The sequence below is a fragment of the Marmota marmota genome, unplaced genomic scaffold, assembly GCF_001458135.2.
Source record: "Marmota marmota marmota unplaced genomic scaffold, marMar, whole genome shotgun sequence".
In the NCBI taxonomy this organism is placed as follows: domain Eukaryota; kingdom Metazoa; phylum Chordata; class Mammalia; order Rodentia; family Sciuridae; genus Marmota; species Marmota marmota.
In genome coordinates this window covers 16717081-16735755 of record NW_026000185.1, presented here as the reverse complement: position 1 = coordinate 16735755, position 18675 = coordinate 16717081, and the positions used below count along the sequence as shown (strand labels likewise).

General features: G+C 47.8%; 1 protein-coding gene across 2 annotated transcripts in view; it reads right to left on the bottom strand.

The window, feature by feature from the left end:
- Positions 1-18675, bottom strand: part of Prkcb (protein kinase C beta) — a 262797-nt gene that overhangs the window by 81891 nt on the left and 162231 nt on the right. For both annotated transcript variants that reach the window (XM_015490650.2, XM_048789666.1), the window contains exons 5-7: positions 14047-14203; positions 12869-13003; positions 1754-1850 (exon numbers count right to left, since the gene is read on the bottom strand). In XM_015490650.2, the coding sequence (XP_015346136.2) occupies positions 1754-1850; positions 12869-13003; positions 14047-14203 (389 nt within the window). The remainder of the gene's footprint in view (positions 1-1753; positions 1851-12868; positions 13004-14046; positions 14204-18675) is intronic.

Genomic DNA, 18675 nt, shown 5'->3' with positions numbered 1-18675 from the left:
GTCTGGCTTTGAGCAGGTTCCACGGGAATGACCTTCAGAGATCAAGGTCACTGGAGAAGGACTGATAAGCCCAAGGTTAAGCCTGTTTATTTCACTTGTTTTCAGAAAAGGAGACCCCAGTCTATTCAGAACCATCTCCACCATCAGAGCCGCTTGGAGGGCACAGCTCAAGACAAGGGACCCAGAGATACTCACAAGTTATTTCTGTCAAGTTGAAAAAAAAAAAAATCAACATGATTCTTGGGATGAAACCCAGAATCCTTGCCAAGGCCAGCTCAGTCCTGCGAGTCGGTGCCCACACACTTCCTTGGCATGACCTTGGACGCACCCACCCTCGACTAGCTCTGCTCTGCTCCCACTAGCCTTCATTCATCCTCACATAGTTTCTCTGTAATACCCCACCACAGGACCTTTGCGCATGCTGTTCTCTCTACACAGAATGCTCTTTCCCCTCTCTTTACTTGGTTAACTTCCATTTCAGTTTCTCTCGGACATTTTCCCTGTCTTCTCAGACAAAGCTGTACTCCTTTGGTGTTCTCAAAATACCTGAACGCTTTCCAACGGAACTTTTCCTGGCCATAATTTTTCAATTATCTATTTTCTTTTCTTTTCCCTTCCTTCTGACTAAACCCAAAGATGCTTTACCAATGAGTTATAGCCCAGCCCCTTCTATTTTTTATTTTAAGACAGGGTCCCTACTAAGTTGCCAAGGCTGGCCTCAAACTTGCGATCCTCCTGCATCACGGGGATTTCAGGCAGGTACCACCACATCCAACTAATTTTTCAATCTTCTTGTGTGATTATCTAATAAATAATAATCATTCACCTCATCTTAGATCTGCTTTTTTATACATTTTTCCAGAATTAACAGGTCATCGTGGTTTATCCAAAATTGATGGTTTCCCAAAAGATTCTGTACGTTAAATTTATATGCACAATTTATGTGTTTTCCCTTGTGGAACTATCGTATATAGACTCAAACCCATCTTCCCCAAAACATTTTCTTTCTTTCTTTTTTGTACTAGGAATTAAACTCAGAGGCACTTGACCCCTGAGCCCCATCCCCAGCCCTGTTTTGCATTTTATTTAGAGACAGGGTCTCACTGAGTTGCTCAGCGCCTCACTTTGGCTGAGGCTGGCTCTGAATTCACGATCCTCCTGCCTCAGCCTCCCCAGCCGCTGGGATGACAGGTGTGCACCACCGCGCCGGGCTTCAGAACATCTACTTTTAAAACTGGAATGTGTCCTGCACACACTGCTCCTAACTAACAACGGGGCTTGCGTGTCCCCAGCGAATGAAGGGGCTTCTCTGAGGTCGGAGCAGAGCAGCTGTATAGCCCACAGTCAGAGTCAAGGGGCATCTCATGAGGTCACTGGTCCCATCCACCCCCCTGTCTGGCACCGTCCTGACGATGGATTCAAGTCCAGATCCCCCTGTCCACCAGCCTCATTGACCTGGCCTCCGAAATACATCACTACTTCCCACACACTTAGTCCAAATCACCCTCAAAATAACCTGGGAAGTGAATGAGCTCACGTCAAGGAAATGTCTCATCCGAATGAGGACGGGAGGCAGGGACACTGTCCCAGGACAGGAGACACTGCCCCAGGGTCTTGAAGTCGACCCAGAGTTCTCTGGGAACGTATTGCAAAGGCTGAGTCCTGACGGGCCTTGCTACGGACCCCACCAAGGACGGGAAATGGAACATGGCAGTCCCTGGTTCCCCTCGACGCGGAAAGCAAGGAGCCTCACCTCAAATTTCTGCCGCAGTTCTTCATTACCCTCACTCCCCTCGGGCGGCACAGGCACGTTGAAGTACTCGCCCTCCTCCTGGCTCAGCAGCTTAAACCTAAAGGGAGACAGGGGTCAGTTGAGATTCCACGACGTGCTGTCTGGTACTGTTTTGTGGAGTGGCCCTGAGAAGGGGGCCTATAGAAAGCTCTCCTTTGAAAAAACATGATGAGCCAGGCGCACGCCTGTCATCCCAGCAGCTCAGGGAGGCTAAGGCAGGAGGATCGCAAGTTCAAAACCAGCCTCGGCAAAAGGGAGGCCCTAAGCAACTCAGTGAGACCCTGACTCTAAATAAAATACAAAACAGGGCTGGGGATGGGGCTCAGTGGTTAAGCACCTTGAGTTCAATCCCTGGTACAATAGCAGTCTTTTGTTTTATTCGGTTTGGGGTTTGGGTTTCTGGTGTGTGTGTGTGAGTTTGTAGCCAAGGACACCATATGTTTTTGTAAGTACAAGTTGTACATCCCTAATCCAAAAACCCAAAATCTCAAACGCTCCAACATTCAAACCTGTCGGATCACCGACATGATAATGTAGGTGGAGAATTCCACAACTGTGACACTTCACCTCATGCACAAATTCACTAAAAATGGTGCATACAGTTAGTTACCTGCCACCTATGTGTGCAAGGTGTATGTGAAATACTGTGTGAGACTGAGTCCCTTCCCCAAGATATGTCATTATGAATGTGCAAACAGTCCAAAATCAGAGTCCAAAGTCCAAAACACTTCTAGTCCCACGCATGGGGACACTTGACCTGTACTCCATGGACATCAAGGGGGAAAAGGTACACCCTGTGTTTATAGAGGACATGAAGTTCTCTCTGCACGTGTGTGTGCATGTGCTCACACACACATACTCACACACACACTTTCTTAGTCATATGGCTCGATCATTTTTTTTTTATCTTTTTGTCCTCTAGGTACATTCTGATTCCAGGTGGGGCCACGGCGATCCCCCGCTGTACAGTGTCCCCCTCATCCTCGCCAGTGTTTCTGTTTCTGTCCACTTTATGTGGGTCGCCATCTCGCACCTGGCCGTGGGCGGGCTGCTCTCGGGTGACCGAGGACTTCCCAGTGCTCCTCTTCTTTGTAGAAAGCTGCCCAAAGTGCTCTGAAGAAACCTTGTCCCTCTAAGGCCCTGGCGTCAAAGATGCCCCGTCCACCCACCTCCGTCCTTGCCTCCTTGGGTGGCCCAGGTACGTGGCTGGGCTCTGGGCCTTGGCGTTTCACATCTACAAGGTGGAACAAGGTCCCTTTCTGCAGACTCGTGACTGACAGCTGATGATACGCGGAAAGCGCCCAGAGAGACAGGTGACCTTCCCGGCGTTCAGCATGTGGCACCGTCTGGGAATGTGACTGGGGCTCTTGTCACAGCGTGGTGGCTTCCGTGTGTTTCCAACCAGACAGGCGGTAAGAAGGAGGACAGGCAAGGGACATTCCCGAGGCATCTGAGGGAGGAGGAAGGAGGTTCCCCAAACTCCTCACCCCCAAGGTCCTACGTCACCCGAATGGGCAGCGTCTGTCATGGTTCTTTTGCTCCATTCACAAATCTTCTTAGGCAGCTTCCAAAAATAGGGGACAGAGGTGACCGAGAGCGGAGAGGACAAGCCTCCACGTTGGGTGTCCGGCTCTCGTCCTCCCAGTTTCCACTGAAGTCACCGAAAAAAATAGAAAAGCCAAGGGACGTCTGTGTCCGTGCTGGAAACCAGGACGAGGCGATGCGCAGCAGGGGATTCCAGAAACTTCCACAAACTCAAGTAAAGGGGAGAGGACGCCGGGTGGGATCTGTTGGATCTGTGTGCTGTTTTACATAATGCTCCTCGAATGTATTTTTAAATTCTCTTTTAGAGGACACTTTCTGGCCTCGGGGTGTAGTTCAATAGTAGGGGGTGTGCTTACAATGTGTGAAGCCCTGCGTCCCATCCCCAGCACCCAAATTCAATAAATTAAAAAAAAATTTTTTTGTATCTCTTGCTTGAAAAGAAAGTCTACGTCACTTCTTACAGATAGAAAGTAACTGTTCAGACAACGATAAACAGTGGCAAGGATGTGGGGAAAAGGCGCACTCATACATTGCTTTTGGGACTGCATGTTGGTGCAACCAATCTGGAAAGCGGTATGGAGATTCCTCAGAAAACTGGGAATGGAACCACCATTTGACCCAGCTATCCCTCTCCTCGGTCTATACCCAAAGGACTTAAAATTAGCATACCTAGGGACACAGCCACATCAATGTTTATAGCAGCACAATTCGCAATAGCTAAACTGTGGAAGCAACCTAGGTGTCCCTCAATAGATGAATGGATAAAGGAAATGTGGTCTAGATACTCAATGGAATATTACTCAGCTTTAAAGAAGAGTGAAAATATGGCATTCGCCAGTAAATGGTTGGAGTTGGAGAATGTCATGGTAAAAAAAAGTAAGCCAATCCCACAAAACCAAAGGCTGAATGTTTTTTCTAATATGCGGATGCTGATTCACAATAAGGCGGGGTGGGGGGCGGGTGGCACCAGGGAAGAATAGCGTTACCTTAGATCAGGTAGAGGGAAGTGCTGGGAGGGGAGGGGAGGGGATGTGGGGACAGGAAAGACAGTAGAATGAAACAGACATTATTACTGTATGTATATATGTGACTGTGTGACCAACGGGATTCTGCAACATGTGCACTCAGAAAAATGATGAATTATACTCCATCTATGTGTGATATATAAAGTGCACAAACACATTCTACCGTCGTCATGCATAACTAATTAAAACAAAAAAGTTTTAAAAAGAAAGTAACTGTTTTTAAATAAGAGATAGATCCATGCAAACCAATGTTACTCAAGTTCTGGGAAAAGGTATCATTCACCCAAAGCCCTGAGCCCAACACCTGCCCCCCCGCCATTTTAACATGGGGCCTCAGCAAAGAGCCAGGTGTCAAAGAGGGCTGGGGACACAGCGGAATGCTCTGGGGCCTTCTCTTCCCAGTCAGATGAAGGACAGAAGGGGCACAGGCAGAAGGAGAGATTTCTGGGGTACCATCTGCTCCTGTACTAGCCAAAGTCTCGCACCCTGGAAAACACAGATGGAGGGGGATTGGCCAGCTGTCACTGGTAAAGGGACCCCAAGAGACCCCAACCAATAGCCCTAGGTCAGACCTCCAGGCAGGGGATGAGGGTCTCCATCGCCACCCCTGCTCAGCAGGTAGCAGGGGGTGTGAGCACCTGGAGCCCGAAGTGTGTGCCTCTGGCTACAGCGCAGCAGGAGGGGATGCAGAGTAACTGAGCTCTTACAAGCTCCAAACAAGGCTACTGCACCATGGGGAGAGAAGAACAGCGCTCTCCCCAGCCTCGAGACACTCAGGACCAACGCGGGGAAGACGTGGGGATGCTCGTTACCCAGCTCTCTCTAGCTGTAGTCCACTCTCCAATGCACCCGGGGAACAGGACACCCCACAGGACAAAAATGGATTTCCCCAAACAGCAAGGCTCCTGTGGCCTTTCACCCAGATCAGAAAGGTTAGGACAGGGACAGGCGTCATTTCTGTGCTTCTCCTGCTCTCAGGACGGGTAAATGGAGAAAGGTCACAGGGCACAGGAAAAACTCCAGTCGTTCAAACAGAAAGAAGCCATGAGGAATCCCATCAGGACCTCCTGTGAAAGAGAACTACTGTCCCAGGAAGTTCTGCTAAATGTGTAACTCGTATCCTCAGAGACAGTCAAGAGATTCCTGTGTCTATGAAAAGGGAAAAGCCTGAAATTTGGAAAGTTCACTTGCAGAAGAAAAATCTCGATCACTGAATTGAAAAATCAGACCATGAACCCAGGATGGAGAACTCAGATAACAATTAGTGGACAGAGGACAAACTTGATTTTCCTGGTGGCTGACTCAATGTGGATCATGTTAGAGTTAAACCGGATGCTCTCTATTCCACTAACAACAACAACAACAAAAAAAGTGCATATTACCCAAATTAATTTGCAACATGAGAAGGAAGAATGTTTGCAACATAAATGTCAGCAAAGACAATATTAACAACTTTCTTATAAAAAAATGTTCTTATAAAATCAAAAAGAAGAGGCAAAAGATAAGACATGATCATTTACAGATATAAGTGAGTGGCGATAATCAAATGAAAATGCTCAACACAATTAATAATTAAAATACGTCTCATCTTCGTATCTGGTGTTTGAAATTTAGGACAGCAGATGCTGACAGGTGTGAGTAAAATTAAAAAAAAAAATTAAACAACATTGTTCAGCTATAAGGTGATTTTTTAAAAAAAATATAGGCTGGGTTGGCAGATACTTGAGTGATGCATCTATCCTCAAAGCCGTCAAACCCAGACCAGGAGATTTATTCAGAAATAATTAAAGGTATGCACACAAAGATTTCATTACAAGTGTGTTTACTGCAGAACTGTTTTTGAAAATAAGCCTTGTATGCCTTATAATAAGAATATGGTGATATAATGAGGCAGATCCACAGAATGCATTGCATGAAGCTATTAAAACTGATGTTGCCCAAGATTATTAAACGACAGAGGAAAAGTTTCAATGTAGATCATTAGGAGAAAATTGCAGGCTACCAAATAGTGTTGCTACAAAATTTCACTTTTGTTTCCGACACACACACACACACACACACACACACACACACACACATATATACATGTGCACTCACACTCTAAAGAGTATCATTGCCACTATCTCTGGGCAATGACATTCTGGATAATACATTTTGTTTGCTTATTTATATTTTTTCCAATACTTGTTCAATTGGCAATAAAAATGACTGACACTTATTGAGTGCCCACTCTTTACCAGACACCGGGCACCTCACTTATATTACTAATTTAACATCTCCAGGATTCCGTGAACACAATCACCACTATTATCTCCAAAGGAGAAAAGGAGGCACAGAGAGGCCCAGCAACTCACCCAGGGCACACAGCTATAAAATGCTGGATCAGAAATTCTAGCCCAGGAAGTCGGATCCCAAAGCTTTATTATGATTACTTGTGACTGGACAAAGAAGTCATTATTAGAAATAGCAAAAGCAAGTTTCAAGAAACAGCATTTTAAGGTAACAATGATTGAAGAGAATAATTCTGATCAGAAGGGGAGGAAAACAGAGAGTGAAAAAGGAAAGAAAAACAATCTTTGGAAACATCGCGGCAGCAGCCAGACCAGACCGCCGTGTGGACACTTTGCTGTAGAAAGGACTTTCGGGTTCCACTACTTTATTTTTAAAATTCTTTTATAAACATCCTACAATGGGCCACTTGTTACACTGATCAAAGGAATCAGAAAGCATGAAAAAATTGGAAAAATCTAGGCAAAAGGACCTGCCCCTCCCCCACCCGGTGCCACAGTGGACACTCAGAGAGGACACAGATGTCCTTAGCCCCGTGGCTCCCCATCCATCAGGGTCTGGATCTGCATGTGGATTCCTCTGTGCTGCAAAAGGGCTGCTGGGAGGCCGGACCTCGTGGGAGGGAGGCACTGGGGTGCGCCCTGGGGACTGGACTGTCCCTGGCCCTTCTTCCTGGCTCGCTCTGCCCCTCTCTGCTTCTTGGCTCCCTTCTCTTGAGCTACTTCTGTCCACCATGTCCTCTGGCCCCGGCGTCTTGGAGCCTGCCAACCACGGACTGAACCTTGGAAACCACGGGCCACATGCAATCTTTCCTCCTCTAAGTTGTTCTTGATCAGGGCCATGAAAAGCTGACTAATCCATCATCTGACTCACAGCAGACGACAAAGCCCTTGCAAAGCCCCCTGCGTATGACCATCCCACACCCTGTCCTCTACCCCTGTCCTGCCCCCTCGCTGTTCCTCAAACTCTCCAGGCACACTCCTGCCCCAGGGCCTTGGCACTTGCTGTTCTGTCTAGACAGTCTCTCCCTGGATGTCCACACGGCCGGCTCCCCCACTCCCTTGGGTCTTTGCTAAATGTCCTCTTCTCCGTGAGTCCCTTCCTGAGCACCCTGTAAAATCTCAACACCACCCCCCCAGCATTCCCTGTTCTCCTTTCTGCTTTACCTTTTCTTCATAACCGTTATGGGTCTCGAACATTCTATGTTTCACTGGTTATTTTCACTAGTTTAAAAAATGTTTCTTTTTTTCCAAATAGAAAGACAACTCCAGGTGGTCAAAGATTCTTGCCTGTTGGGTTCACTAGCAGGCTCCAGCCATGTTTCAATGAATGAACGAGCAAAAACTCTGTGTCAATATAATGAGTCTTGAAGAATCAGGTGGATAATCACGTTGCCACATACACAAGACCAAATAAAAATCAGAAATGAAAAAACATACAATGTTATTGGGAAATCATAACACGGGCCACGATCCATTTAGCTTAAGCAAACAGAGCAAAAATAACAAGGCCTAAGAGAGCAGAGGCGCACAGTAGGCAGGATCAACAAGACGCCCTGCAGACGGCAAACACAGCCTTCCCTTCTGAAATGTCCACAGAACTGGGCAACACTTCACAGAGACCAAACTACGCGGAAATAAAGGAAGTAGGAGAAAAAAAGAAGAGACAGAAAGAAAGTTCCACAGGCCGTGTTCCCTGACTCCACAACACTGTGATTTAGCAATAAAAAAGCTAATTGTAGATGTCACACAGCACGCCAACGGGAAAGCCAGTAAAAACAGAAATGAAGAACCACAATCACGGGAGCTGGGCCGGGGCTCAGGGGTGGAGCACGGGGAGGCCCTGGGTTCGATCCTCAGCACCACATAAAAGTAAATACATACAATAAAGATGTTATGTCCTTCTACAACTAAAAAATATGTTAAACACACACACACACACACACACACACACACACCACGACCACCACAGACTTTAAGACAAAGGCCGCAGTAGGACATCTCAAAGCCTGGAGGAATGATCTCTTCTCTCAAACACTGTTCGCTGCTTTTAAAGAGCAGAGTGAAAAAAAAAAAAAGCAAAATATTCAACTGAAATTCATTTAACCACAAGATAAACTTCTAGAAATGAGGAGAAAACAGACAGGTTGATACACAAATCCCACAGCTAATTCCTTGGGGGAAAAAAAATAAGAAATAAATAAAACAAGTGAAGCTTTGGCACATGGAGGGGAAAGACTGCGCAAATAAATGAAATTAGAAACAAAGAAGAGGATTTGACAGCAGGTGCCAGAGCTGCTAGTAGCAAAGAGGCAGAGGAGGGGCCTGGGGCAGGGGAGGGGCTGAGACAGAGGAGGGGCCTGGGGCAGGGGAGGGGCCTGGGCAGGGGAGGGGCCTGGGGAAAAGGCGGAGACTGGGAAAGAGGAGGGGCCTGGGGCAGGGGCACCAGCCCCGGGAGCAGCCTCAGCTGCTTCTGCTGTTATTGCCACGTTATAGTCATGTCTGACTTAACCACCAAGACACGTCCTGAGGTCCTGAGCAACGTCATGAGACCTCCCTGCGCACCGTAGAGTGCACGCACACAAACCTAGACGGTCTAGCCTGCGGCACTCCTGGGCCACTCGGTCTAGCCCACGGCTCCCGGACTGCAAATCAACAGAGCATGTCCCCGCCCTGCAGGCAGCTGAGATCTCCGGGACACAGGAACGTTTTAGCTCCATCCTAATCTTAGAAGTCGAAGGCCTTTGTGGAGCAAACCCGCATTATGTGACATGTGACAATATCACACAACAAAATAGAGGAGCCCCTTCCCTTCCAGATGGGGAGACAGAGTCTCAGAGAGGGCCTGTGTCTTACCCAAGATCACACAGAGTTCAAAGAACTCGTAGGACCTTTAGAGCCAAGGCAGCATGGTAGAGTCCTTGGCCCTAACTCTAAAGAGGACTTTTTTTTTTTTTTAATCAGCAAAATCTGGAAGAGGGCATTTATTTTGTCAAAGTTCCTTTCCGATTATTTCATCAACTTGACAGCCATCCTAAGGGGTGCAGAGGGAGCCTTATGATCAATCTGATGAGTAAATTCCTGCTGAGACGGCTGTAGCACAGAGAGGGGAGGTGACTTGCTGGAGGTCACAAAGCATCCATCCAGTTAAGAGAGCCAAGGTCAACCCCTGGCTGTCTACCCCCAGCCCTCTGCCTACCTCTGTGTCAGGAGACGGATAGGAGTCACACATACATAGGCTGCGGCATCACACACCAAACTCCATCACTGTCCCTCAGGAGCTCTGTGTCCCTAACGACTCTGATTTTGGGGAATGATGCGCTCCCTAGAGTTGTAGGGAGAATGAACGGAGGACCTAAGTGTCCATTTGTTAAGCTCTGGAGCTGTCCCTGGGGCGCTGCTGGCCCCTGTCATTAAGCCATTTATTTCCCCTCCCCGGTCCCTGCAGTCTTTGCTTAATAATGCCACCTTATTATAATGTCCTTTATGTTTCCCTTTTGTTTGCTCAACTAAATGTGCAGCGTGTGAAGGTTCCCACAGTAAAACCGCTCCAAGTAGACCGTGGTTTCAAGTGAACGATTATTATTTTAAATTGCTTTCTTGCTACCTGGCCACGCTTGGAGGCCGAGGGGTGCATGTTCTGGACCTGGGGGACCAGGGAAGGAGGAGGGCGAGGAGGTGGTGACCGAAGAGTGGAGCCCGGCTCCCGGCCACGGTCCTACCCTACAAAGTCATGGTAGCAGCAGGCGAGGAAGGGAGAGACGCAGGTCTCTGGGGCAGCGCCCCCAGCCCTCCATGAAGGACACACAGGAATGAGGGGTCTCAGAAGGGCTGACAAATTGGGCCTGGTGCCGGGCGCCCTGGGGCACACCTGTCATCCCAGCGGCTGGGGAGGCTGAGGCAGGAGGATCACAAGTTCACAGCCAGCCTCAGCCATGGTGAGGCGCTGAGCAACTCAGTGAGACCCTGTCTCTAAATAAAGTACCAAATAGGGCTGGGGACGGGGCTCAGGGGTCAAGTGCCCCTGAGTTCAATCCCTGGTGCCCCCCCCACACCAAAATAATGGGGCCTGGCGATGACCTGGGCCTGAGACCCAGGGGGCACTGTGTGAAGGGACCTCACAATGGGAGTCCACAAGCCAGTCCTGGGCTCCACCACGGATCCAGACTGATGCTCCAAAGCCAGGTGGGACCAGTCCTACCTCAGGGGTCCCTGGCTCAGGAACGGCCACCCCATGACAGGGAGGCCCCCGGCACAGTGTGCAGCCCAAGGAGCCTTCTCGAACTCGGCCACTGTGACAAAGTCCGGCATCTGGTCAGAGCCCGTTCCTGGGAGCTGTGGCTGTTATACTTATCACTGTGAAGATGTCCTCTCCTCCCTCACTTGCACCCCCCGGAGAATCCGACGTCGTTCCTTCTCTTTCACCTCTTGCCACTTGACTTCTAGAGGGAGAAACACCCCTCGGGTGAGTCAGCAAAAGTGGAACTCGGCAAAGTCAAATCACCCATATGTTAGTTAAAAAAAAAAAAAATCCAAAACTTGGGAGAGAAAAAAAAAAAAAGATGGTTGTGTGACCTTTGAATGTCATGCGAAAGCATTTTCTAATTAGGTACCTCCTTCCTCACTGTAATATCACTTTGTTTAACTTATTATTCACAACTGAGTCGGGTCCAGATGGCCTCGCTCGTCTGCAAAGAGAGATGTTAACTTTCCAAAAACAGGTGGGATCATTCTCCCCCACCCCAGCCTGGTAAGTAAGCTCACGATTGTCCCTGTTGGTGAGACAGTTTTCTATGTGACTTAGGTGACTTCGGCCTTCCCTTTGCTGCAGATTATCCAATTCTCAGTTTCTCAGGACCTCTGTGGACTCCGCCGTTTGTCCCCGCCGGCTTCCTCATTACTGAGCTAAGGAAAAACTTGACAAACGTCCATCACGACGATGATGCTCTTGACCGCTGGGAACTGCGCTTCCTGGAACGCACCTTATTCCGTTTCTTCTTCTCCGGGCACCCTGAGCTCCGGGGCTCTTCAGACTCAGCGTCACGCTGTCATGGATTTTTACCTGTGTCCTTTACCCCCACCCTGTCCCAAGCCAGGCTCCGTGAGCACGTGTCTGGCCTATGCCTTGAAGCACCCCTAGCAACTAGGACCTGGGAGACACTCTGGCCACTTGAATGAGAGCCCGTGATACAAATGGATCAGGGTCAAGGATGTCGTGATCTGAACGAGGCCAAGGATGGGGGTGGAGGGCCAGCAGGGGCCCAGTCCTTCTCGATGCCCGCGTCGGATGCTTTTCATTTTCTTTCACTTGGAACCGAAAAAGTCCCAGGGGAGACGGTTCAGAAGTGGGACAATTTATCTCAAAGACATAAGAGCAGCCCCGGTCACCACTCTTCCCAAAGTGACCGTGCAAGGTTGGGCTCTCGATTTGGACTCGTATGATCAGATAACTGGGAGGGGCCCTGGGGGTGGACCCAGCTCCTCTCATGAAAATACTGAATAAGGATTTTTTTTTTTTTTTACATAAAAAGAGAACTAAGCAAAAATTCTAGAGGAAAGGACACACTGCAGCTATTCGTGGCCAGATCGGGTAAGGACACTCAGTGACAACGCAGCTCCTGCATGCTCAGAGCCCCTGGGTCTGGTCAAGTCATGTAACAGCATCAAGAGGGGCAGATGTGATACAATAGGGAGTGGTGAGGTCTGTGGCCAAGAGAAACCTTATCTAAAGGGTGTACTGGCGCCTTATCTAAAGGGTGTACTGGCTGTTCAACTACTCTCAAGGGCCGCCCCGTAGCCCCATTTTTTTTCTTTAAATACTGGCTACTGATCCTTTCTTAAGATGAGGACCAAACAAGACATATTTGTGAGGCAGATCTAAGCTACCAGCCCTCACCTGGGGCCTCTGTTTTTATGTTGCACTTTTTTTTTTTTTTTTGGTACCAGGGATTGAACCCGTGGGTGCTTAACCACTGAGCCACATCCGCAGCCCTGTGTTGGGGTTTATATAGAGACAGGGTCTCACTGAGTTGCTTAGGGCCTCACTAAGCTGCTGAGGCTGGCTTTGAACATGCGATCCTCCTGCCTCGGCCTCCCGAGACCCTGAGATGACAAGCGTGCGCCACTGCACTTTCAGGAGAAAAAAAAGGAAAACCTCTGCGATGGCACCTTTGCCGGGCTGGAGTATCCCGTGATGTTCAGAGCAAAATCCTTCTTACCAGCCATCGACGCCAGCTTTCTGCAGTTCAGAAATCCCAAAGGACAAGGACCCCATGAAGTCATTCCGGCTGGTCAGGTCCCAATCCCAGATCTCTACCGAGAGCCTCCTGTCTTTGTCGGACTCTTTCAGCTGACTGCAAAGAGAAGACAGAGAAGTCAGAGGACCCTACTGTGATCTCTCCAGCGGTGGGGGGGGAGGGGGAGGCGTCGGAACAAAAGGACAAGACCTGGAGGCAGAGATTTTTCAGCCTCACAAGCTGCTGCAAGTAACATGCTCAGCCTCCGTTCCCCAGGGCGCGGGGGGCTTTTCCTGGGTGACAGCCTGTGGGCTGAACTGGAGTAAGACCCGGGTCAGCTCCTACAGGAGCGGCTTTACCGGCTTCTGCTGGTTCATATCTTAATCATATTCCTGGTGTTTGGCAGATCCTACTGACAGTCACGGTGAGAAACACACACATCGGTCACAGCACCCGGCGAGTCTGTGTGTGTGTGTGTGTTTGCACACACGTGGGTCGAGGAGGAGACAGAGAAAAGGGTCTTTGGAGGTGTCTTTGGGGGAAACTGCCTGTTCTCAGGCACAGCCTTGACTGAGACTAGAGATGATTCCTAGTTTTATCCTGAGAAAGGGAAGAGGAGATGGGACACCCCCCACCCCCAAGGAACCAGGCATTCAGCCTGTGGCTTATATTTCCTATGGACCATTTTCGGAAATGTCTATAAGCCCCATCTGAGAAAAAAGGGAATAAAATGAGCCCGTGAAGTTGGATCATGTAACTCATTTAGTACATATAGTATGTGCTCAATAAATGCTGGCTGTTGTCATGAACACCTGCAGGCACAGATGCATGGAGAAAGGGATCGCCCAGATTCTTGGAGCACTGGCCAGGGAAGAGGCTCCGTGGAAGTCAGTGGAGGCCGCCCAGTCGGCTGCAGACCCAGCCAGCATCATCCTAAACTCAGCCCCAGAGAGCCTGTCTCCGCCTGCTACAGGTGGCGTCCCACTGTGGCTTCCCAAACAACCCACCTTCCCTAACAACCGCGCCCCCTGCCCACGGGCACTCGGAACACTACCGAAAAATCAGTTCTCATTTTTTACTCAGCTCACACTCCAAAAATTCCCAGGTGCCCGGGACCCAGCCTCTGCACCTCCCCCCCAAGCTGCGGGGTTTCAACTCACAATCTGAACGTCTCGTTCCACTCGGGGTTCAGAGAGCACTTGATGGTCTTGGTCTTCTGCTTGCTCTCGCTCTTGGGATCAGGGATCAGTTTCAGCTTCACGTAGGGATCTGACAAGCCGTTGGGGTCCATAGGTACAAGGTTTTTAGCATCTCTTACTAGAAAAGAAAAAAGCAGTTTCCGCGTTAATCATGTCCAACGTGTGTAAGCAACAAACAGCCGTGTGGGTAGAACCAGTGACGGCGGCTGGCCTGGCATTTGCTGGGTCAGAACGTTACTGTGATTAACATCAACAGCTCAGAGTCCCCCACAGAGAAATAAGCGAGTCAAAGGGAGATTTGGTTCCATGTTGGGGAAAAATTGACTTCTGACTTTCAGGTTGCAATCCCTGGACTGCTTCCAAGATGAACTGCAAGTTTTCTAATCGAGCTTCCACCAAGCCCCCAGGAAAAAAAAAAAAAACAGGCTCCTTTAGTTTAGCTTAATGTTTTCAAGGCTGAATAATATTCCTCGGTATAGAGAGACCACATTTTCAAAATGCGTTTGTCAGTTGATGAACATTTTGGTCATTTCTACTTTTTGACTATTGGGAACAGTGCTGCTATGGACATGTGCATACCCAGACTCAAATGGTCATATATTTATATAAATTCCATTTATATAAAATATCCTAAGGAAATAATTCCATGAATGAGGATTAGACTAGTACTAGCCATCGGCCAAGGGGAGGGAGAGAGGAGGTTTACTGCTTCACAAATTCAGACTTTTTAAGGGGTGATGAAAAGTTACTGGAACTAGAAATAGATGATGATTATATAATCAGAGAATGTACTAAATGCCACTGAATGCACTACTTTAAGATAGGTAATGGTTAGTCCTGTTTGATATGAATCTTACCTCAATTAAAAAAAGAAAGAGCTGAAAGAATCAGAGGTGCCATCTAAACCAAGGTGCCCCTCTTATCCAGGTGTCACTCATGACCAGCACCTAGATAATGGCACACCCCTGAAATCCCAGATACTTGGGAGGATGAGGCAGGAGGATCACAAGTTCAAGGCCAGTCTCGGCAACTTAGTGAAATGTGTCTCAAAATAAAAAATAAAGAGTGGGAGATGTAGCTCAGTGGTAAAGCATCCATGGGTTCAAACTCCAGTTCCTCAAAAGAAGAAGGAAAAGCAGGAGGATGAGGAGGAGGGGAGAAGGAGAATATCAGCAACATTACAGCAATCAAGAACAGCATCAACCTGGTCAGGAACATCCCAGGTACAGAAAGTTATAGGATCAACTTAGGGTAGGAAAAGCAGAATAAAACATCAGCCTAGAGAAACAGGAAGAAGTTAGTTAGGAGCCAGCTCAAAAGCCACTAACGTAGGTAGCCAAGTGAAGGGGATTAGAAAATAAGAGACACACAGAACCTAAGAATAGAGTGCTAACCATCTCCCTTGTGGTAGAAAAAATCCAAGATACTGTATTCGATCCACAATGAGTGAAACCATCCAGTAGAAGTTAAATATAGAACGGCACCTTCCATCAATGCAGAGATGGTTCAATCTCAGGAAATCTGTTTTATGGATTCATCAATTTAGAGGCGAAAGGAGAAAACAATAAGGTCATTGCCGTTATCTGGAAATAGCAGGGAGATGTCTTAAGAGGAGATGGGCCACCCGGAGTAACAGCGCCAAGGCTCATGATCAATGCAGTCCCACTATGGTCAGGAAGAAGACGAAGATGCCCAGCGCCTCAAACTCACCACCTTATTCTAAGTATCCCACGAGTGCAATAAGAAGATCAAAACAAGAGTTCCGCAAGTTCAAGATGACAAGAAAAGCGGGTTCAAAGACAGAATCCGTTCCAATAACTTTTACTTCTACCCAACCATGGTTATCTCCTTCCACGGTCCGTCCCACGGCTCCTCCTGGAAATGATACCTCAGGGGCCCCAACATCTTACACTTTCCTTCCTGCTTTCTCTGGTTCTTTAACGCGAATGCTCCCCGGAAACATGTCTCTCCCACCCCTCACCCACCACCAGATCCTTAGTACCAGTTCAGCGCTCTGCTGGGCACTGGGGATGCAGGGGACCATCTAAGAGGTTGATCCCGTCCACAAGGAACAGACGAAACTGTTAGGGTCTGTAAACAAGTCAGGATGGCGCCTGGCATTTTGCAGAGGGAGTGGTTTGTGAAGTAACGCCAGCGAGCCATTAAGTGTGGAGATTCCTTATTGGTTGACTGCTGTATCGAGTTTATGCTAATTAAGATAAGCTGTGTGGAATGCATAAATACCCCTCCTGTCCTACAATAAACGGCTCCCACTCCTGCTGTATCAATGTACACAAGTTGCTCGTCACCCCCCGGTTATTTTGCTGCAGCCGGACTGCGGCACGAAACCAAGTTGATTTAAAAGTATAGTTGACTTCTAACGAGACAGTAGCCCGGCCACCCAGAGTTAGGGATACAGGGCTATAAAATGCCAGGGTAGGCGTCTTGTATTTAAACCTCAGTTTCTTGATCAATCAAATGGGTTCTTGTAAGAGTAGCCTGGGATAAAGAATATACATTGGTCTGCAAGTCTACTTTGGTGCCAATACCGTGCACTTTTTTTGTAACTATAGCTCCGTAGTATAGTTTAAGGTCTGGTATTGGGATGCCTCCTGCTTCACTTTTCTTGGCTAAGGATTGCTTTAGCTATTCTGGGTCTCTTATTTTTCCAAATAAATTTCATGATTGCTTTTTCTATTTCTATGAAGAATGCAATATTAATTCTGCCTACCCAGGAACATGGGAGATCTTTTCATCTTCTGAGGATTTCTTCAATTCCTTTCTTTAGTGTTCTGTGTTTTCATTGTAGAGGTCTTTCACCTCTTCTGTTAGATTGATTCCCAGGTATTTTATTTTATTTTTGAGGCTATTGTGAACGGAGTAGTTTTCCTAATTTCTTTTCCAGTGGATTCATCGCCAATGTATAGGAATGCGTTTGATTTATGGGTGTTGATTTTATATCCTGCTACTTTGCTGAATTCATTCATGAGTTCTAGAAGTCTTCTGGTGGAATTTTTTTTGGATCTTCTAGATATAGAATCATGTCATCAGCAAATAGTGACTGTTTGAGTTCTTCTTTATCTATTTGTATCCCTTTAATTTCTTTCTTTTGTCTAACTGCTTGGGCTAGAGTTTCAAGTATGATCAGTGTTTATAGCAGCTCAATTCACAAAAGAAAGACTATGGAACCAACCTAGGTGTCCCTCAATAGATGAATGGATAAGGAAAATGGGGTCTAGATACTCAATGGAATATTACTCAGCTTTAAAGAAGAGTGAAATTATGGCATTTGCCAGTAAATGGTTGGAGTTGGAGAATATCATGCTAAGCAAAATAAGCCAATCCCACAAAACCAAAGGCTGAATGTTTTTCTCTAATATGCAGATGCTAATTCACAATAAGGGGGGTGGAGGGTGTGCTAGGGAAGAATAGCGTTATCTTAGATTAGGTAGAGGGAGGGGAGGGGATGTGGGGGTAGGAAAGATAGTAGAAGGAAACAGACACTATTACTGTATGCATATATGTGATTGCATGACCAATAGGATTCTGCAACATGTGCACTCAGAAAAATGAAATTATTCCCCATCTATGTATGATATATCAAAGTGCATGAATGCATTCTACTCTCATGTCGAACTAATTAAAACAAATTAAAAAGTTAAAAAGGAAAAAAAAAAGAATATACATGTTTAGCCCAGAGCCTGGAGCCCGGAAGGTCCTCATACCAGCCTGACCATACTGCTATTTCATGTGGCTATTATTATTTTACTCCATTTCTCTATTTTTATTGTGAAGTCTAACCCATTTCCAAATGGATGGATCCCAAACAGAATCGCCTGTGTTTTTCCTTCTTAAGAACAACCAACGCCTCTGACCTCCCCATTGGAACCCTTCCAGAAGAATCCATCTCAAACCTCAGCCTGCCTCAGGGTCCCCGAAGGACCAACCCCCACAGGTACCTGCTGCCTCCGGAAGTGGGATCTGCTCCTCTGCCTTCCTGACAGGTCTCCCTGTGAGGCTGACGCTGCGGGTCCGCAGAGCACCCACATGGAGCAACGTGGCTCTGAAGCGTGAGATTCAAGATCCCAGCGCGTCTCCCCCTGACAGAAGAGCCCCCCAACTGTTATTTTCTCTCCTGTCTTGATCCTTCCAAGGAAAAGAGCTGGTGCCAGTTTCTAGTCTGGGAAAGACACTTCTATCCCCCAGGGAGCTGCATGAAAACAGGATCTGAGACACCGACAGGGCCAGAAACCTGTCTGTCAGCTAGACTGGCAACCCTCGGGCAGGTGGAGACAGCTCCTCTGTCCTCTTTCCCGTCAGGCCACCCCCACACCCCAACCCACACCCACCTTGTCTTACGAACTGGCACCAGAAAGACAATCACTGGGAAAATATCTTCTATTGTAAGGTTAGGACTTTCCAGCAGTTTCCGAGGGCTCTCTGCCAGGACCATACTGGGCCCTCGACTGGAGCTGTCAATGTCAAGGCTGATGCCTTTAGACTTCCTCTGAAGTCAACGAGCCTCGTGAGGGACCCTCCCCCTCCCCCTCAACACTCACACTCCTCACACTCCTCTCTCTCCTCTCGTCG